The sequence below is a fragment of the Salmo trutta genome, chromosome 13 (assembly GCF_901001165.1).
Source record: "Salmo trutta chromosome 13, fSalTru1.1, whole genome shotgun sequence".
Lineage (NCBI taxonomy): Eukaryota > Metazoa > Chordata > Actinopteri > Salmoniformes > Salmonidae > Salmo > Salmo trutta.
Window position 1 is genome coordinate 30,897,951 of NC_042969.1, and position 22,367 is coordinate 30,920,317.

The following is a 22,367-nucleotide window of genomic DNA, read 5'->3' on the forward strand; positions in this document are numbered from 1 at the left end:
CTGGCAAATTAGTTCGCAACGAGTCAGGCGGCCCAAACTGTTGCATATACCCTGACTCTGCGTGCAATGAACGGAAGAGAAGTGACAATTTCACCTGGTTAATATTGCCTGCTAACCTGGATTTCTTTTAGCTAAATTTGCAGGTTTAAAAATATATACTTCTGTGTACTGATTTGAAGAAAGGCATTGATGTTTATGGTTAGGTACAGTCGTGCAACGATTGTGCTTTTTTCGCAAATGCGCTTTTGTTAAATCATCCCCCGTTTGGCGAAGTCGGCTGTCTTTGTTAGGAAGAAATAGTCTTCACAGTTCGCAACGAGCCAGGCGGCCCAAACTGCTGCATATACCCTGACTCTGTTGCAGAGGTGACACATTTTCCCTAGTTAAAAGAAATTCATGTTAGCAGGCAATATTAACTAAAGATGCAGGTTTAAAAATATATACTTGTGTATTGATTTTAAGAAAGACATTGATGTTTATGGTTAGGTACAAGTTGGAGCAACGACAGACCTTTTTCGCGAATGCGCACCGCACCGATTATATGCAACGCAGGACAGGCTAGATAAACTAGTAATATCATCAACCATGTGTAGTTAACTAGTGATTATGATTGATTGATCGTTTTTTAAAGATAAGTTTAATGATAGCTAGCAACTTACCTTGGCTTCTTACTGCATTCGCGTAACAGGCAGGCTCCTCGTGGAGTGCAATGTAAAGCAGGTGGTTAGAGCGTTGGACTAGTTAACCGTATGGTTGCATCCCCAAGCTGACAAGGTAAAAATCTGTCGTTCTGCCCCTGAACAAGGCAGTTAACCCACCGTTCCTAGGCCGTCATTGAAAATAAGAATGTGTTCTTAACTGACTTGCCTAGTTAAAAAATATTAATATAAAAAATAAACAATAAAAATCGGCAAATCGGTGGCCAAAAATACCGATTACCGATTGTTATGACAACTTGAAATCGGCCCTAATTAATTGGCCATTCCGATTAATCGGTCGACCTCTAATTGTTACTACTGTAAAAGCTACATGTGTAAAGGTTCATTTTGATGTCCTGAATGTCCTTCCGAAGGTGATGAATTTAATAGTTTTTTAGTCTAAATCTGTCATTACCTCGTCCAGGGGAGCTTGAGTTCTACCTTCGGGATTGTGTTGGAAACCCAGTTTAAAACTTTGTCTGAAAAAAGGACAAGTTATGAAATTGCGGGATGTAAAAAGTTGGATTGACACCATAAAACGTACACCTCAATAGAATGAAAAACAAAACAATACAAAACAATAGAATAAGCTGAATGAACCACCCTAGGCTTCACAGCACAATATAACTGCAGGCTACAAAGATAACCTACATATAGAACATGAAGAAATAACCTACAGAGAATACCTAAAGTGATAACCGACAGAGAATACATACAGAGAATACCTACAGTGATAACCTACAGAGAATACCTACACTGATAACCTATAGTGATAACCTACAGAGAATACCTACAGTGATAACCTACAGTGATAACCTACAGAGATAACCTACAGTGATAACCTACAGAGTTCTGTTTCATTCACCTCTGAAGAAAATTGGCTGTTTTTTTTTATTTACCTTCATATTGGTTTAATTCTATTATAGTGATAACCTACAGAGAATACCTACAGTGATAACCTACAGAGAATACCTATAGTGATAACCTACAGAGAATACCTACAGTGATAACCTACAGAGAATACATACAGAGAATACCTACAGTGATAACCTACAGTGATAACCTACAGTGATAACCTACAGAGAATACCTACAGTGACAACCTACAGTGATAACCTACAGTGAATACCTACAGAGAATACCTATAGTGATAACCTACAGAGAATACCTACAGTGATAACCTACAGTGATAACCTACAGAGAATACCTACAGTGATAACCTACAGTGATAACCTACAGTGATAACCTACAGAGAATACCTACAGAGAATACCTACAGTGATAACCTACAGAGAATACCTACAGTGATAACCTACAGAGAATACATACAGTGATAACCTATAGTGATAACCTACAGAGAATACCTACAGTGATAACCTACAGAGATAACCTACAGTGATAACCTACAGTGACAACCTCCAGTGATAACCTACAGAGAATACCTATAGTGATAACCTACAGAGAATACCTACAGTGATAACATACAGAGAATACCTACAGTGATAACCTATAGTGATAACCTACAGAGAATACCTACAGTGATAACCTACAGTGATAACCTACAGAGAATACCTAGTGATAACCTACAGAGAATACCTACAAAGATAACCTACAGTGATAACCTACAGAGAATACCTACAGTGATAACCTACAGTGATAACCTACAGTGATAACCTACAGTGATAACCTACAGTGATAACCTACAGCGAATACCTACAGAGAATACCTACAGTGATAACCTACAGAGAATACCTATAGTGATAACCTACAGAGAATACATACAGAGAATACCTACAGTGATAACCTATAGTGATAATCTACAGAGAATACCTACAGTGATAACCTACAGAGAATACCTACAGTGATAACCTACAGAGAATACCTACAGTGATAACCTACAGAGAATACCTACAGTGATAACCTACAGAGAAAACTTACAAAACGTGATGCAGAACACATGAAAACAGTTGTGCATACAGCTATGCAAATAATTACTTATAAACCACCCAATGACTTACTGAGTCCACCTTTGACTTCATTTTTAATCTTGGAAAATAAACTTTTTTCAGCTTCAGGGTTGCTGTCTTCCGACACTATAATGCAAACATAAGTTGTCATAGAAATTAGTTTTTCAGATGTTTGTCGGGTGTCTTGCTGTAACAGCAGAGCAGACAGCATCTCCTCCTACCATGTCTTGGAACAGGTAACTAGTTCAAGGTCCTGTACTCTCTGCTTCATTGTAAGACGATGCTAATTCTGAATTAATATCCACCATTCTTGAAAGAATGATATGATATGAAACCATTAGGTCATACATCCGTTGAAAAAATGCTGAAACATAAACACAAGAAGATAATCTTAAAATAGGGTTACAATTATGTGATAGTGTTCTAATAACTAAGACAAGAGGTTCTGTCATAGTGGTCTAATACTTAGGACAAGACCATTCTGTCATAGTGTTCTAATAACTAGGACAAGTCCATTATGTCATAGTGTTCTAATAACTAGGACAAGTCCATTATGTCATAGTGTTCTAATACCTAGGACAAGACCATTCTGTCATAGTGTTCTAATAACTAGGACAAGTCCATTATGTCATAGTGTTCTAATAACTAGGACAAGTCCATTATGTCATAGTGTTCTAATACCTAGGACAAGTCCATTATGTCATAGTGTTCTAATACCTAGGACAAGTCCATTATGTCATAGTGTTCTAATAACTAGGACAAGTCCATTATGTCATAGTGTTCTAATAGCTAAGACAAGTCCATTATGTCATAGTGTTCTAATAACTAAGACAAGTCCATTATGTCATAGTGTTCTAATAACTAAGACAAGTCCATTATGTCATAGTGTTCTAATAACTAGGACAAGTCCATTATGTCATAGTGTTCTAATAACTAGGACAAGTCCATTATGTCATAGTGTTCTAATAACTAAGACAAGTCCATTATGTCATAGTGTTCTAATAACTAGGACAAGTCCATTATGTCATAGTGTTCTAATAACTAGGACAAGTCCATTATGTCATAGTGTTCTAATAACTAGGACAAGTCCATTATGTCATAGTGTTCTAATACCTAGGACAAGTCCATTCTGTCATAGTGTTCTAATAACTAGGACAAGTCCATTATGTCATAGTGTTCTAATAACTAGGACAAGTCCATTATGTCATAGTGTTCTAATAACTAGGACAAGTCCATTATGTCATAGTGTTCTAATAACTAGGACAAGTCCATTATGTCATAGTGTTCTAATAACTAAGACAAGTCCATTATGTCATAGTGTTCTAATAACTAGGACAAGTCCATTATGTCATAGTGTTCTAATAACTAGGACAATTCCATTATGTCATAGTGTTCTAATAACTAGGACAAGTCCATTATGTCATAGTGTTCTAATAACTAGGACAAGTCCATTATGTCATAGTGTTCTAATAACTAGGACAAGTCCATTATGTCATAGTGTTCTAATAACTAGGACAAGTCCATTATGTCATAGTGTTCTAATAACTAGGACAAGTCCATTATGTCATAGTGTTCTAATAACTAGGACAAGTCCATTATGTCATAGTGTTCTAATAACTAAGACAAGTCCATTATGTCATAGTGTTCTAATAACTAGGACAAGTCCATTATGTCATAGTGTTCTAATAACTAAGACAAGTCCATTATGTCATAGTGTTCTAATAACTAGGACAAGTCCATTATGTCATAGTGTTCTAATAACTAAGACAAGACCATTATGTCATAGTGTTCTAATAACTAGGACAAGTCCATTATGTCATAGTGTTCTAATAACTAGGACAAGTCCATTATGTCATAGTGTTCTAATAACTAGGACAAGTCCATTATGTCATAGTGTTCTAATAACTAGGACAAGTCCATTATGTCATAGTGTTCTAATAACTAGGACAAGTCCATTATGTCATAGTGTTCTAATAACTAAGACAAGTCCATTATGTCATAGTGTTCTAATAACTAAGACAAGTCCATTATGTCATAGTGTTCTAATAACTAAGACAAGTCCATTATGTCATAGTGTTCTAATAACTAAGACAAGTCCATTATGTCATAGTGTTCTAATAACTAGGACAAGTCCATTATGTCATAGTGTTCTAATAACTAGGACAAGTCCATTATGTCATAGTGTTCTAATAACTAGGACAAGTCCATTATGTCATAGTGTTCTAATAACTAAGACAAGTCCATTATGTCATAGTGTTCTAATAACTAGGACAAGTCCATTATGTCATAGTGTTCTAATAACTAAGACAAGTCCATTATGTCATAGTGTTCTAATAACTAGGACAAGTCCATTATGTCATAGTGTTCTAATAACTAAGACAAGTCCATTATGTCATAGTGTTCTAATAACTAAGATAAGTCCATTATGTCATAGTGTTCTAATAACTAAGACAAGTCCATTCTGTCATAGTGTTCTAATAACTAGGACAAGACCATTCTGTCATAGTGTTCTAATAACTAGGACAAGTCCATTATGTCATAGTGTTCTAATAACTAGGACAAGACCATTCTGTCATAGTGTTCTAATACCTAGGACAAGTCCATTATGTCATAGTGTTCTAATAACTAGGACAAGACCATTCTGTCATAGTGTTCTAATAACTAGGACAAGTCCATTATGTCATAGTGTTCTAATAACTAAGACAAGTCCATTATGTCATAGTGTTCTAATACCTAGGACAAGTCCATTATGTCATAGTGTTCTAATAACTAGGACAAGTCCATTATGTCATAGTGTTCTAATAACTAGGACAAGTCCATTATGTCATAGTGTTCTAATAACTAGGACAAGTCCATTATGTCATAGTGTTCTAATAACTAAGACAAGTCCATTATGTCATAGTGTTCTAATAACTAAGACAAGTCCATTATGTCATAGTGTTCTAATAACTAGGACAAGTCCATTATGTCATAGTGTTCTAATAACTAGGACAAGTCCATTATGTCATAGTGTTCTAATAACTAAGACAAGTCCATTATGTCATAGTGTTCTAATAACTAAGACAAGTCCATTCTGTCATAGTGTTCTAATAACTAGGACAAGTCCATTATGTCATAGTGTTCTAATAACTAGGACAAGTCCATTATGTCATAGTGTTCTAATACCTAGGACAAGTCCATTATGTCATAGTGTTCTAATAACTAGGACAAGTCCATTATGTCATAGTGTTCTAATAACTAGGACAAGTCCATTATGTCATAGTGTTCTAATAACTAGGACAAGTCCATTATGTCATAGTGTTCTAATAACTAAGATAAGTCCATTATGTCATAGTGTTCTAATAACTAGGACAAGTCCATTATGTCATAGTGTTCTAATAACTAGGACAAGTCCATTATGTCATAGTGTTCTAATAACTAGGACAAGTCCATTATGTCATAGTGTTCTAATAACTAAGACAAGACCATTCTGTCATAGTGTTCTAATAACTAAGACAAGACCATTCTGTCATAGTGTTCTAATAACTAGGACAAGTCCATTATGTCATAGTGTTCTAATAACTAGGACAAGTCCATTATGTCATAGTGTTCTAATAACTAAGACAAGTCCATTATGTCATAGTGTTCTAATAACTAGGACAAGTCCATTATGTCATAGTGTTCTAATAACTAGGACAAGTCCATTATGTCATAGTGTTCTAATAACTAAGACAAGTCCATTATGTCATAGTGTTCTAATACCTAGGACAAGACCATTCTGTCATAGTGTTCTAATAACTAGGACAAGACCATTATGTCATAGTGTTCTAATAACTAGGACAAGTCCATTATGTCATAGTGTTCTAATACCTAGGACAAGTCCATTATGTCATAGTGTTCTAATAACTAGGACAAGACCATTATGTCATAGTGTTCTAATAACTAGGACAAGTCCATTATGTCATAGTGTTCTAATACCTAGGACAAGACCATTCTGTCATAGTGTTCTAATAACTAGGACAAGTCCATTATGTCATAGTGTTCTAATAACTAAGACAAGTCCATTATGTCATAGTGTTCTAATAACTAAGACAAGTCCATTATGTCATAGTGTTCTAATACCTAGGACAAGTCCATTATGTCATAGTGTTCTAATAACTAGGACAAGTCCATTATGTCATAGTGTTCTAATAACTAGGACAAGTCCATTATGTCATAGTGTTCTAATAACTAGGACAAGTCCATTATGTCATAGTGTTCTAATAACTAGGACAAGTCCATTATGTCATAGTGTTCTAATAACTAAGACAAGTCCATTATGTCATAGTGTTCTAATAACTAGGACAAGTCCATTATGTCATAGTGTTCTAATAACTAAGACAAGTCCATTATGTCATAGTGTTCTAATAACTAAGACAAGTCCATTATGTCATAGTGTTCTAATAACTAGGACAAGTCCATTATGTCATAGTGTTCTAATAACTAGGACAAGTCCATTATGTCATAGTGTTCTAATACCTAGGACAAGTCCATTCTGTCATAGTGTTCTAATAACTAGGACAAGTCCATTATGTCATAGTGTTCTAATAACTAGGACAAGTCCATTATGTCATAGTGTTCTAATAACTAGGACAAGTCCATTCTGTCATAGTGTTCTAATAACTAAGACAAGTCCATTATGTCATAGTGTTCTAATAACTAAGACAAGTCCATTATGTCATAGTGTTCTAATAACTAGGACAAGTCCATTATGTCATAGTGTTCTAATAACTAGGACAAGTCCATTATGTCATAGTGTTCTAATAACTAAGACAAGTCCATTATGTCATAGTGTTCTAATAACTAAGATAAGTCCATTATGTCATAGTGTTCTAATAACTAGGACAAGTCCATTATGTCATAGTGTTCTAATAACTAGGACAAGTCCATTATGTCATAGTGTTCTAATAACTAGGACAAGTCCATTCTGTCATAGTGTTCTAATACCTAGGACAAGTCCATTATGTCATAGTGTTCTAATAACTAAGACAAGTCCATTATGTCATAGTGTTCTAATAACTAGGACAAGTCCATTATGTCATAGTGTTCTAATAACTAAGACAAGTCCATTATGTCATAGTGTTCTAATAACTAAGACAAGTCCATTATGTCATAGTGTTCTAATAACTAGGACAAGTCCATTATGTCATAGTGTTCTAATACCTAGGACAAGTCCATTATGTCATAGTGTTCTAATAACTAGGACAAGTCCATTATGTCATAGTGTTCTAATAACTAAGACAAGTCCATTATGTCATAGTGTTCTAATAACTTAGACAAGTCCATTATGTCATAGTGTTCTAATAACTAGGACAAGTCCATTATGTCATAGTGTTCTAATAACTAAGACAAGTCCATTATGTCATAGTGTTCTAATAACTAAGACAAGTCCATTATGTCATAGTGTTCTAATAACTAAGACAAGTCCATTCTGTCATAGTGTTCTAATAACTAGGACAAGTCCATTATGTCATAGTGTTCTAATAACTAAGACAAGTCCATTATGTCATAGTGTTCTAATAACTAAGACAAGTCCATTATGTCATAGTGTTCTAATAACTAAGACAAGTCCATTCTGTCATAGTGTTCTAATAACTAGGACAAGTCCATTATGTCATAGTGTTCTAATAACTAAGACAAGTCCATTATGTCATAGTGTTCTAATAACTAAGACAAGTCCATTATGTCATAGTGTTCTAATAACTAAGACAAGTCCATTATGTCATAGTGTTCTAATAACTAAGACAAGTCCATTCTGTCATAGTGTTCTAATAACTAGGACAAGTCCATTATGTCATAGTGTTCTAATAACTAGGACAAGTCCATTATGTCATAGTGTTCTAATAACTAAGACAAGTCCATTATGTCATAGTGTTCTAATAACTAAGACATGTCCATTATGTCATAGTGTTCTAATTACTAGGACAAGTCCATTATGTCATAGTGTTCTAATAACTAAGACAAGTCCATTATGTCATAGTGTTCTAATAACTAGGACAAGTCCATTATGTCATAGTGTTCTAATAACTAAGACAAGTCCATTGTGTCATAGTGTTCTAATAACTAGGACAAGTCCATTATGTCATAGTGTTCTAATAACTAGGACAAGTCCATTATGTCATAGTGTTCTAATAACTAGGACAAGTCCATTATGTCATAGTGTTCTAATAACTAGGACAAGTCCATTATGTCATAGTGTTCTAATAACTAAGACAAGTCCATTATGTCATAGTGTTCTAATAACTAAGACAAGTCCATTATGTCATAGTGTTCTAATAACTAAGACAAGTCCATTATGTCATAGTGTTCTAATAACTAGGACAAGACCATTCTGTCATAGTGTTCTAATAACTAAGATAAGTCCATTATGTCATAGTGTTCTAATAACTAGGACAAGACCATTATGTCATAGTGTTCTAATACCTAGGACAAGTCCATTATGTCATAGTGTTCTAATAACTAGGACAAGACCATTATGTCATAGTGTTCTAATAACTAGGACAAGTCCATTATGTCATAGTGTTCTAATAACTAGGACAAGTCCATTATGTCATAGTGTTCTAATAACTAGGACAAGTCCATTATGTCATAGTGTTCTAATAACTAAGACAAGTCCATTATGTCATAGTGTTCTAATAACTAGGACAAGACCATTATGTCATAGTGTTCTAATAACTAGGACAAGTCCATTATGTCATAGTGTTCTAATAACTAGGACAAGTCCATTATGTCATAGTGTTCTAATAACTAAGACAAGTCCATTATGTCATAGTGTTCTAATAACTAGGACAAGTCCATTCTGTCATAGTGTTCTAATAACTAGGACAAGTCCATTATGTCATAGTGTTCTAATAACTAAGACAAGTCCATTATGTCATAGTGTTCTAATAACTAGGACAAGTCCATTCTGTCATAGTGTTCTAATAACTAGGACAAGTCCATTATGTCATAGTGTTCTAATAACTAGGACAAGTCCATTATGTCATAGTGTTCTAATAACTAGGACAAGACCATTATGTCATAGTGTTCTAATAACTAGGACAAGTCCATTATGTCATAGTGTTCTAATAACTAGGACAAGTCCATTATGTCATAGTGTTCTAATAACTAAGACAAGTCCATTGTGTCATAGTGTTCTAATAACTAGGACAAGTCCATTATGTCATAGTGTTCTAATAACTAGGACAAGTCCATTATGTCATAGTGTTCTAATAACTAGGACAAGTCCATTATGTCATAGTGTTCTAATAACTAGGACAAGTCCATTATGTCATAGTGTTCTAATAACTAAGACAAGTCCATTATGTCATAGTGTTCTAATAACTAAGACAAGTCCATTATGTCATAGTGTTCTAATAACTAAGACAAGTCCATTATGTCATAGTGTTCTAATAACTAGGACAAGACCATTCTGTCATAGTGTTCTAATAACTAAGATAAGTCCATTATGTCATAGTGTTCTAATAACTAGGACAAGACCATTATGTCATAGTGTTCTAATACCTAGGACAAGTCCATTATGTCATAGTGTTCTAATAACTAGGACAAGACCATTATGTCATAGTGTTCTAATAACTAGGACAAGTCCATTATGTCATAGTGTTCTAATAACTAGGACAAGTCCATTATGTCATAGTGTTCTAATAACTAGGACAAGTCCATTATGTCATAGTGTTCTAATAACTAAGACAAGTCCATTATGTCATAGTGTTCTAATAACTAGGACAAGTCCATTATGTCATAGTGTTCTAATAACTAGGACAAGTCCATTATGTCATAGTGTTCTAATAACTAGGACAAGTCCATTATGTCATAGTGTTCTAATAACTAGGACAAGTCCATTATGTCATAGTGTTCTAATAACTAGGACAAGTCCATTATGTCATAGTGTTCTAATAACTAGGACAAGTCCATTATGTCATAGTGTTCTAATAACTAGGACAAGTCCATTATGTCATAGTGTTCTAATAACTAGGACAAGTCCATTATGTCATAGTGTTCTAATAACTAGGACAAGTCCATTATGTCATAGTGTTCTAATAACTAAGACAAGTCCATTATGTCATAGTGTTCTAATAACTAGGACAAGTCCATTATGTCATAGTGTTCTAATAACTAAGACAAGTCCATTATGTCATAGTGTTCTAATAACTAGGACAAGTCCATTATGTCATAGTGTTCTAATAACTAAGACAAGTCCATTATGTCATAGTGTTCTAATAACTAAGACAAGACCATTATGTCATAGTGTTCTAATAACTAGGACAAGTCCATTATGTCATAGTGTTCTAATAACTAGGACAAGTCCATTATGTCATAGTGTTCTAATAACTAGGACAAGTCCATTATGTCATAGTGTTCTAATAACTAGGACAAGTCCATTATGTCATAGTGTTCTAATAACTAGGACAAGTCCATTATGTCATAGTGTTCTAATAACTAGGACAAGTCCATTATGTCATAGTGTTCTAATAACTAAGACAAGTCCATTATGTCATAGTGTTCTAATAACTAGGACAAGTCCATTATGTCATAGTGTTCTAATAACTAGGACAAGTCCATTATGTCATAGTGTTCTAATAACTAAGACAAGTCCATTATGTCATAGTGTTCTAATAACTAAGACAAGTCCATTATGTCATAGTGTTCTAATAACTAGGACAAGTCCATTATGTCATAGTGTTCTAATAACTAGGACAAGTCCATTATGTCATAGTGTTCTAATAACTAAGACAAGTCCATTATGTCATAGTGTTCTAATAACTAGGACAAGTCCATTATGTCATAGTGTTCTAATAACTAAGACATATGATTTAAAATAAACAATCTACATGGATCACAATACTTGTTTCATAATAAAACATGTATCTATGAACCAATCCAAGTTAGACAAGACAGACCTATTGAATCATGTGTGCACAATGCATCTTACCTTTGCATGTTGGGTATGATGCTGACCAGCGGCTGTCTATTTCACAGGTAAGACCTGATTCACCTTCCATTTCATATCCTTTTTCACATTCATATCTGACGAAAGACTTGTATTTATATGGAGGTATATGTCCCTCTACGCGGAAAGCTTTATCGATTTTAGGTGTTGGACAAGTTATGTCTAGGATACAAGAAATAGAACCAACAACATCACCATGTGTACCATATCCAATTCATGTTTTACCTACAATTAAATGTAGGTCTTTGATGATGAACCAATAGGAATATACCAATTAATCAACCAATCAGCCAATTAAAAAATCTATCATGCAATCAATCAATAACTCAATTGATCAGTCACTGAATTGATCAATCAATCAATTGGTCAATCTGTGATTTTTTTTAAGCATAATGGAATAGTTTATTATTTATTCAGTTCTGAAACATACCGATACATTTAGGTGGATATGGCTCAAACTGTCCTGTTTCAGAGCAGTGTAAGAACCTGGGTCCATCCAGAGTCAGTTGCCTGTCACACTGATACTCCACCAACTCTCTGTAGGCATACGACTCTTCAGCTCTGTTCAACAGACTTCCATTGGCAACAACAGGAGGTGCTCCACACCTCACCACTGCAACATCAAAAATACATGAAGAAATAAATAATGGTGTGTTCACAGTCATTTTTTAATCAATCAGTTATTGATTGTGTGTGTGTGTGTGTGTGTTTGTGTGTGTGTGTGTGTGTGTGTGTGTGTGTGTGTGTGTGTGTGTGTGTGTGTGTGTGTGTGTGTGTGTGTGTGTGTGTGTGTGTGTGTGTGTGTGTGTGTGTGTGTGTGTGTGTGTGTCTGACCTTCACAGATAGCGAGTCTGCCAGACCACCCTGATGCCATGCAATTCCGTACTTTGGAACCCACAATGTAATGTCTGAAAACAAGGACAGAATATTCAACTCAAATAGAAAACAGAACACTAAAAAAGGTTATACAATAGCTAACCACTTTCTTCAAATATGGCGCCTATTATTGAACAAAAATGTAAATTAAGAGTTCTATATAGAACATTCAGTGGTGCCGTATAAGAAGCAAGTCCTTTTTTTTACAATAAGGGTTCATTGGGGTTCTAAATATAATCTTTATCTGTGCTATAATATGATGCAACAAATCTAGTGGAGAGAAGGTCCTGTCCTGTGAGTGTAGGACAACTCTACTAGTACATATACTGGAGAGAAGGTCCTGTCCTGTGAGTGTAGGACAACTCTACTAGTACATCTACTGGAGAGAAGGTCCTGTCCTGTGAGTGTAGGACAACTCTACTAGTACATATACTGGAGAGAAGGTCCTGTCCTGTGAGTGTAGGACAACTCTATTAGTACATCTACTGGAGAGAAGGTCCTGTCCTGTGAGTGTAAGACAACTCTACTAGTACATCTACTGGAGAGAAGGTCCTGTCCTGTGAGTGTAGGACAACTCTACTAGTACATCTACTGGAGAGAAGGTCCTGTCCTGTGAGTGTAGGACAACTCTACTAGTACATATACTGGAGAGAAGGTCCTGTCCTGTGAGTGTAGGACAACTCTACCGGTACATCTACTGGAGAGAAGGTCCTGTCCTGTGAGTGTAGGACAACTCTATTAGTACATCTACTGGAGAGAAGGTCCTGTCCTGTGAGTGTGTACTACTGACCCTTTGTCACACTGGGCTGTTACTCTGGCTCCAAACTCCACCCCCTCTGTGAGGTCATACCTGCCATTCATCACTTCTCCAGGGGAGCCACAGGATCTCCCTGGACAGACATGATAACACGATAACAGAATCATAAGTTTAGATTGATAAAATTATGATAACAAATACATAACTCAGCTCATCCGGTAGTTATGGTTAGAGATTGGCATGCATTATAAAGATTATCATAGACAATGTGTTTAATGTAAAGTAAATTAAGATTTTCTCATAGACTATATGTTTAATGTAAAGTACATTGCAATATTCTCATAGTCAATGTGTTAATTATAAAGTACATTAGGAGATTCTCATAGACCAGTGGTCAACAACCTTTTCTGAGTCAAGATCACTTTCTGAGTCAAAATGCAATATACAGCTCAGATTTGTTTTAAACATGACTTAAAAAACATAAGCATATGAAACATGAACCAATTAAAAATAGTTATTTATCAATAAGGTTTGTGCAGTAGGCGATTGGCCCAATACATTATCATTGCATATTGACCAAGAAGGAGAGTGATGGAGTGCTGCATCAGATGACCTGCCCTCCACAATCACCCGACCTCAACCCAATTGAGATGATTTGGTACGAGTTTAACCGCAGAGTGGAGGAAAAACAGCCAACAAGTGTTCAGCATATGTGGGAATTCCTTCAAGACTGTTGGAAAAGCATTCCTCATGAAGCTGGTTGAGAGAAGGCCAAGAGTGTGCAAAGCTGTCATCAAGGCAATGGTGGCTACTTTAAAGAATCTCAAATATAAAATATATTTTGATTTGTTTATGTCTCGTCCTGACCAGTAAAGGGGTTATTTGTTATTGTAGTTTGGTCAGGATGTGGCAGGGGGTGTTTGTTTTATGTGTTTCGGGGTTTTTTGGTTAATGTTCTATGTTGGTATATTTCTATGTTCGTTCTAGTTTTTCTATTTCTATGTTTAGTTTATTGGGTTGACCTTCAATTGGTGGCAGCTGTTCCTTGTTGCCTCTAATTGAAGGTCCTATTTAGTAGGGGTGTTTTTCCATGGGTTTTTGTGGGTAGTTGTTTCGTATGTAAGCTGTGTGCCTTACAGGACTGTTTTTCGTCGTTGTTTTTGTTTAAGTGTTTATTATGGTTTTCTTCATAATAAAGAAGATGAGTGTTCACATTCCCGCTGCGCTTTGGTCCCATCCTTATGACAAACGTGACAGTTTAACACGTTTTTGGTTACTACATGATTCCATATGTGTTATTTCATAGTTGTGATGTCTTCACTATTATTCTACCATGTAGAAAATAGTGAAAATAAAGAAAAACCATTGAATGAGTAGGTGTGTCCAAACTTTTGACTGGTACTGCATATATATATTTATTTATAAATATGTTTTACTGGACGGATGGCCTATATCTGATGGTCAGTCTGAGTGAAGGGAGGTAGCAGCGACGAGCCTGCCTCTCACCCAACTCACCGCCCTTTCACTCTCCCAAACTCCGCTGACAAAAAGGGACCCAGTCTTCCAGCTGATTGCGAAACTCAAGTTGCACTGCATTATTTCTGCCTCATTCACCAATTCATGTTACTTCTATGACCAGAGAAAGCGAAATATTCCACGATATTAAAAAAGACACTTGCCTGTAACGGTGGTCTTCATAAATGGACCAAGGCGCAGCAGGTATGTGAATACTCATGGTTTTTTATTACCAAAAAAGAGTAAAGCATCCACTTGAAAAAAACAATACAGGTGACAACAGTAACAGTTTTACAGGCTATAAACGCAGTGCAAAAACAACCACCCACAAACCCCAGTGACAAACATACTCCTACATATATGACTCCCAATCAGGAACAACGATCCTCAGCTGTTCCTGATCAGGAGTCACAAGACACACAGAACATTCAAACACACCCACAAGACTGCCACGTCCTGACCCCCAAACTACTACAACAGCTCCATCTGCTGGTCAGGACGTGACATTGCCGCTAATAATAACAACGTAAGCTTATCATTCATTGCAGCTGCAATGCTTTTAAAGAGTTTTTACAGTGCTGAATAGCAACTGAAATATGAACTTACTCATAAGAACAGCAGCTCTTTGCTATATTCATTGACTCTCTCTGTTGTAATGATTTAAAGGTTTTTAAATCTCACAGTATCAACTTTGCTGTGCGTTTAGTGCTTATTTTGACAGTCTGGCTCGAAGAAACAGTGCAGACACGGTGATCTGAGCTATCTGATTGGCCAGCGGTTGGCCTATAGGTGCACTTGATTGGCTCGCTGGGTCTGCCAGGTAGCTGGATATCCACCTTCAGACACATGACATTGTTTAAATGGAAACACTTTGCCTTCCTGGCGCTAAGGCTGCTGAATGAAGTGCAGCTACCGACAAAAAATAGGAACACAAGGCTTTGTCGTTGGGTTTTTACAGAAATGTTTGGTGATCGACTAGGAATGCCTTGGAGATTAACCAGTCGATCGCGATCGAACGGTTGGTGACCACTGTCATAGGCAATGTGTTAAATCTAACGTACATTAGGAGATTCTCATAGACAGTGTGTTAAATATAAAGTACATTACAAGATTCTCATAGACAATGTCTAAAGTGACAATAGTCACATCCAGTAATGTACATTTTACAGCTCCGTTTACACAGGCAGCCTAATGCAGATACTGTTTTACTATTATTGGTATTTTGACAAATCAGGTCAGGTATTTTAGGCTGCCTGTGTAAACGCAGCCTTCGTGTCACATAGAATGAATAGTCATGTAAATGACATACTCCGGCAGGTAGATGTCACATTTTTCCAGGTTTCACCGAGACAGGTGGTGGTCATCGCAAATCCGACATAACCAACGTCACACTTGAAAACGACGTTCGACCCCGCCGGGAAAGTCTCTTGGGTAATGTAGTCTCCTGACAGGCTCATGTGGCTCCCTCCTTTGGGCTTGGAACATTGCGCTGAATGGGACAAGAGAATTTGTTGGTCAATATTTGTATGTTTTTAAAATTACGACCTTTTAGTCAAAGAAACATAAACATTCTATTGCACAGCAAGAACATGACTGGCAAAATATGGAAAAGTGACTTTACCTTGAATAGTTTCAACCTCAAACGTAAGGTAAACGAGCAATGTTTTTAAAAGAAAAAAACATGCATCCCTGCAGATCTGCATACCGGTAATACCTTATTTTCCTATAGATGTGTGGAAATACCTTATTTTCCTATATATGTGTGGTAATACCTTCTTCTCCTGAGTGAAACCAACCTGAAACAGTGAGATACTGAAGCACTGTATATATATAGTTGTTTTGTCCTCACTCACTAGCCATGACTCAATATGACAAACACAACTGAGAACAACAAACAAACCCACATACATACATGCGCACACACACACACACACACACACACACACACACACACACACACACACACACACACACACATTATTTGCTGAGAGCTAACCCCCACTCTGTGCCAGTAAAGATCAAGTGAATAGTTTGTTGACCTCTAGTGGGTGAGAGGGAGAAGAGCATCTGTCCATACATAAAGTAGAGGTAGAGATCTTCTCTAGCTGAGAATGAGACAGTAGATGACAGTGTTGCATTAGAGAGAGACTTGAGATTTGCACCATCATGAACTTCTCCGATCCCCTATACTCTGACCACATGTTGTGATGTAAAATGTATATTTTATTCTGGAGGTGCCCAACAAATGGGCCATTTTCACAACATTTTGAAGACAATAAAGTAGGCTAGGACATCCATGGGTGGAAGCATGTAGACCTATAGCCTTCTGTTAGCTAGTAATGTTCTAATTTACTTGGTGAACATATTGCTACACAGGTTGCAGACTATTAAATTACCCTGATATTATCGTCAACACGACCTGCTGATTGATAGAACATCTGTCCGTTGAACAAATAACTGATGTTACAACCATTCAGACAACGATGAATTAAAACAAGGTGATTAAATACAAAGTCATTAAAATAAGGATCCAATATGTTTGGTGTAGACCGATAATAGCGAGACGGTCTCTTTCTCACACACACAAACAGACACAGACACACACACGGTGGAAACCCCCTCATCTGGATGTGAAATTACATGTTAAGTAAGGTGACGTGATCTTGGTGTCATGGATCAAAATCAGAAAGGTATTTAGAGTTAAATCCACAATATAAAGCAAGTTGGATCATCAATCCTCCAACTGTTGAAATACATCTATTTCTGGATGCTTGGAGATTGTGTTATTGCTGGAGGACATAAATATAGCAGCAGACTTCACCTACAGTGTTCTTTACCCAGTCTGCATGCTTGCATTGGTGGCTTGAAGAGCCAGGCAGAGCTGGGCAAAAATCAAACATCAAACAAGTGTGCTGAAGGACAGCCCTGAATATGTGTGTGTGTGTGTGTGTGTGTGTGTGTGTGCGCGCATGTGTGCGCATGTGTGCGTGCGTGCCTTCATGTGCCCTTTCACATCAGTCACTGACCTTCACAGATAGCGAGTCTGGCAGACCACCCTGATGCCATGCAATTCTGTACATTTGAATCGACAATGTAATGTCTGAAAACAAGGACAGAATATTCAACTCTAGGTCCCGTGTGGCTAAGTTGGTAGAGCATGGTGTTGTATGCATTCACTACTGTAAGTCGCTCTGGATAAGAGTGTCTGCTAAATGACTAAAATGTAAATGTAACTCAAATAGAAGACAGAAAACAGGAAAAAGGTTCTAAATAACCAGAACAGGTTATATCACTTCATTTATTCCCCCCCTCTTTTTGAAAATGTTTTAATTAAGAGTTCTATATAGAACATTTAGCGGTGCCGTATAAGAAGCAAGTATTTTTTTTTTACATTAAGGGTTCATTTGGGTTCTATATAAGACCTTTAGCTGTGCTATAATATGATGCAACAAATCTAGTGGAGAGAAGCTCCTGTCCTGTGAGTGTAGGACAACTCTACTAGTACATATACTGGAGAGAAGGTCCTGTCCTGTGAGTGTAAGACAACTCTACTAGTACATATACTGGAGAGAAGGTCCTGTCCTGTGAGTGTAGGACAACTCTACTAGTACATATACTGGAGAGAAGGTCCTGTCCTGTGAGTGTAGGACAACTCTACTAGTACATATACTGGAGAGAAGGTCCTGTCATGTGAGTGTAGGACAACTATATTAGTACATCTACTGGAGAGAAGGTCCTGTCCTGTGAGTGTAGGACAACTCTATTAGTACATCTACTGGAGAGAAGGTCCTGTGAGTGTAGGACAACTCTATTAGTACATCTACTGGAGAGAAGGTCCTGTCCTGTGAGTGTAGAAAATTGGGCATAAGATCAAATTTCGGCTGCTTGAGTAAAGGCAGTCTTAGTGACACATAGAATGGATGGTCATGTAAATGACATACTCTGGCAGGTGCATTCCACACTGCTCCAAGTGTCACCGAGACAAGTGATAGTCATCGCAAAACCGACATAACCAACGTCACACTCGAACACGATCTTCAGTCACTGCCAGGAAAGACTCTTGGGTAATGTAGTGTCCTGGCAGGCTCATTTGGCTCCCTCCTTTGGGTTTGGAACATTGGCTAAATGGGATTGGGCTAAAGGAGAATTTGTTGCTCAACAAAAAGCCCATTTATAATAAAGCATTGCATGTATCTATATTCGCTTTTGCGTAGTGGCATACAGTTGAGCAGACACGTTAATACCATTTCCACACATGTATTTTTTTTAGCAGGATCTGGGGAAGAAAATGTGCCTTTTATATATGCATTTCATGCAATTCTCCGTCATTTATACGATAGAAGACATTAGCAGAATATTTTTTTAATAGCAAAAAAATTGCAAAATGCAGGCTTCGGTGCAACTTACTATTCAGATAGGATGCATTAAATAAAAAATAAAAAATAATTCGTATTTATAATAATCTGTTCTACAATTATTGTATATCATTATTAGTATTTTATTTATATTTATTAATCTAAACCAATTCTTTAAATATGCTAAATATGTTTCGTTTCATTCCGTTGAGACATTTTTGTTGGCTAAATTTAGTTTGATCGGCCTTTAATTGTGTGCTCCGTATTTAGTTTAAGATACGTTATAAGTAGGCCTTTTGTCAAATAAATGTAATGAGTCTATTGCTGTCATTTGTTTGGCATGGTAGGCACTAGTTTTTCTTGGTAATTGCTGCAATACAGCTTGTTCAAAACTTCTGTGAAGGTTTAAACCAGTTCGCAAGTGTTTTGTTTAATTTTCATTGTTTCATACAACTGTATTGTTGTGTTTTCCACGATATAATAAAATGATTGTATTTTCCATATAAACAATGGATTGACTTACTTTGATATTACCCTAATACATTTTAGAACATGTTCTGAAGGTTTGGTGTGGTGTGGCTATTAGCCTATTATACCGCTGGCCTGTGATATGAAGGCAGTGCCCACCAGTGCTCCCACTGACTCTTACAGTTGAATTTGAGGTGAGGAAGAATGTTTTAGGACTACCAGAGTTACTCCTATAATCTAACAATATAATGCTTATCTTTATTAAGAATATTCTGATCGAAAAAATAACGAATTAGCCTCCTTCTGTCCCCTATATTTGTGTAGCAGACGCCGTGGCCATCTGACAAAGAAATGCATGTTGGTGTCATAGCATATCTCTATCTCGCGCTCACTCTGGGCCTAGGCTTAAGCTTCTCTTCGTTTATATTTATTTGTTTAATATGTATATCATACAGTGGACGCCTAAGCCTACAGGCTTATGCATGCAATGCCCTGTTGCATTTAGTGCTTAAATCTCTGACAGCTGAGCCGTGAGGTGGACATTTGTTGTTTAAGTAAAGTAAAAACCAATAGAACAATAGGCTATACAGTTTTGCATATCCTACACATCGAAACACAAGGACTAAATGTGGCTCATTTCGCCAATATCCCTAATTTATTTACGCTCTGGTCGCGTGGTTGGACGCCCTAATGGGTTTCGCACCAAATGAAAATGGATGACAGGTACATTTCTCAAATGTCTGATGATATTAAAATCTTCTCCCAGTCCCTTGTCCAGTCCAAATTTTCTGAACGGAAACGCTGATATTTGGTATATGTTTTCCTAACGGAAACTCTTGCCAATAGTGTATGTATATATATATATATACTTTCCAAATGGTGTGCATTTGGAAAGTATTCAGACCCCTTTACTTTTTCCACATGTTGATACGTTAGAGCCTTATTCTAAAAATGATTAAATACATGTTCTTCTTCATCAATCTACACACATAATGACAAAGCAAAAAACAGGTTTTTAGAAACGTTTGCAAATGCATTAAAAATTAATAACAGAAATGCCTTACTTATGTAAGTATTCAGACCCTTTGCTATGAGACTCTAAATTGAGCTAAGGTGCATCCTGTTTCCATTGATCATCCTTGAGATGTTTCTACAACTTCATTGGAGTCAACCTGTGGTGAATGCAATTGATTGGACATTATTTGAAGCTCAGTGCAAGAGGCATCACTACAGTCCCTGGTTCGAATCCAGGCTGTATCACATGATTGGGTGTCTCATAGGGCGGCGCACAATTGGCACAGCATCGTCCGTGTCATTATAAATAAGAATTTATATATATATCATTTGGAAAGGCACACACCTGTCTATGTAAGGTCCCACAGTTGACAGTGCATGTCGTTGAAAAAACCAAGCCATGAGGTTGAAGGAATTGTCTGTAGAGCTATGAGACAGGATTGTGTTGAGACACGGGATTGGGGAAGGGTTCCAAAAAATGTCTGCAGCCTCCATCATTCTTAAGTGGAAGAAGTTTGGAACCACCAAGACTCTTTCTAGAGCTGGCCGCCCGGCCAAACTGAACAATCATGGAAGAAGATCATTTGTCAGGGAGCTAACCAAGAACCCGATGGTCACTCTGACAGAGCTCCAGAGTTCCTCTGTGCAGATGGGAGAAGTTTCCAGAAGGACAACCATCTATGCAGCACTCCACCAATCAGGCCTTTATGGTAGAGTGGCCAGATGTAAGCCACTCCTAAAAGACACATGACAGCACACTTGGATTTTGCCAAAAGGCACCTAAAGGACTCTCAGACTATGAGAAACAATATTCTCTGGTCTGATGAAACCAAGATTGAACTATTTGGCCTGAATACCAAGAGTCACCTCTGGAGGAATGCTGGCACCATCCCTATGGTGAAGCATGGTGGTGGCAACATCATGCTGTGGGTATATTTTTCAGCGGCAGGGACTGGGAGACTACTCAGGATCGAGGGAAAGATGAACAGAGCAAAGTATGTAGAGATCTTTGATGAAAACTTTCTCCAGAGCGCTCAGGACCTCAGACTGGGGCGAAGGTTTACCTTCCAACAGGACAACGACGCTAAGCATACAGCCAAGACAATGCAGCAGTGGCTTCGGGACCAGTCACTGAATGTCCTTGAGTGGCCCAGCCAGAGCCCAGACTTGAACCCGATCGAACATCTCTGGAGAGACCTGAAAATACCTGTGCAGCAACGCTCCCCATCCAACCTGACAGAGCTTGAGAGGATCTGCAGAGAAGAATGGGGGAAGCTCCCCAAGTACATGTGTGCCAAGCTTTTAGCGTCATACCCAAGAAGACTCGAGGCTGTAATCGCTGCCAAAGGCGCGTCAACAAAGTACTGAGTAAAGGGTCTGAATACTTATGTAAATGTGATATTTCCTTTTTTTTCTTTTGAATAAACTTGCAAAGAAAAACCATCTGTTTTTGCTTTGTCATTATGGGGTATTGAGTGTTGATTGATGAGGCGAAAAAAAACATGTAATACATTTTAGAATAAGGCTGTAACGTAACAAAATGTAGAAAAATTAAAGGGGTCTAAATTCTTTACGAATGCCCTGTATATATAGTCTAGGCTATAGTAGGCTACACAATAAACTTTCCAGTGACACGGACTAACCCAATGATGAAAATGCAGCAATTTGTGGAAGGCAAACTGACTGCCACAACCAACCATAGAAATATAATCCATAGATGGCAGTTCCCATTCAAGTCAGTACTGGCAGAC

The 22,367-nt window shown here is 37.0% G+C and overlaps 1 protein-coding gene and 1 long non-coding RNA gene across 4 annotated transcripts; both read right to left on the bottom strand.

The window, feature by feature from the left end:
- Nucleotides 1-955: 955 nt before the first annotated feature.
- LOC115205630 (zona pellucida sperm-binding protein 3 receptor) lies at nt 956-16,624 on the bottom strand. Of its 3 annotated transcripts, none has more exons than XM_029771810.1 (8): nt 16,401-16,624; nt 16,089-16,268; nt 13,298-13,397; nt 12,466-12,539; nt 12,062-12,244; nt 11,614-11,793; nt 2,715-2,789; nt 956-1,177 (listed from the first exon to the last, which is right to left on the bottom strand). In XM_029771810.1, exons 1-8 carry the CDS (start codon nt 16,480-16,482, stop codon nt 1,110-1,112), a joined length of 942 nt encoding a protein of 313 aa, XP_029627670.1. In that variant the 5' UTR covers nt 16,483-16,624; the 3' UTR covers nt 956-1,109. The 3 variants fall into 3 exon arrangements, with proteins under 3 accessions (XP_029627670.1, XP_029627672.1, XP_029627671.1); XM_029771812.1 differs by lacking the exon at nt 956-1,177 and adding an exon at nt 2,885-3,027 and having other exon boundaries at nt 2,707-2,789; nt 16,401-16,621; XM_029771811.1 differs by lacking the exon at nt 956-1,177 and having other exon boundaries at nt 2,719-3,027; nt 16,401-16,621.
- On the bottom strand, nt 1,202-2,630 carry LOC115205631 (uncharacterized). The gene is made up of 3 exons (XR_003880650.1): nt 2,618-2,630; nt 2,152-2,268; nt 1,202-2,060 (listed from the first exon to the last, which is right to left on the bottom strand). It is a non-coding gene; the product is annotated as an uncharacterized LOC115205631 (long non-coding RNA).
- Nucleotides 16,625-22,367: the final 5,743 nt, after the last annotated feature.

What these genes read in the sequence shown, in the direction of transcription:
- LOC115205630 (XM_029771810.1), bottom strand. Translation starts at nt 16,482, where the DNA reads ATGCAGATCTGCAGGGATGCATGTTTTTTTCTTTTAAAAACATTGCTC. An exon ending in TGTGACATCTACCTGCCGGA is followed by an intron (nt 13,398 to 16,088) that starts GTATGTCATTTA and finishes ATGTCTGTCCAG; the next exon opens with GGAGATCCTGTGGCTCCCCT. An exon ending in ATATCCACCTAAATGTATCG is followed by an intron (nt 11,794 to 12,061) that starts GTATGTTTCAGA and finishes CTTGTATCCTAG; the next exon opens with ACATAACTTGTCCAACACCT.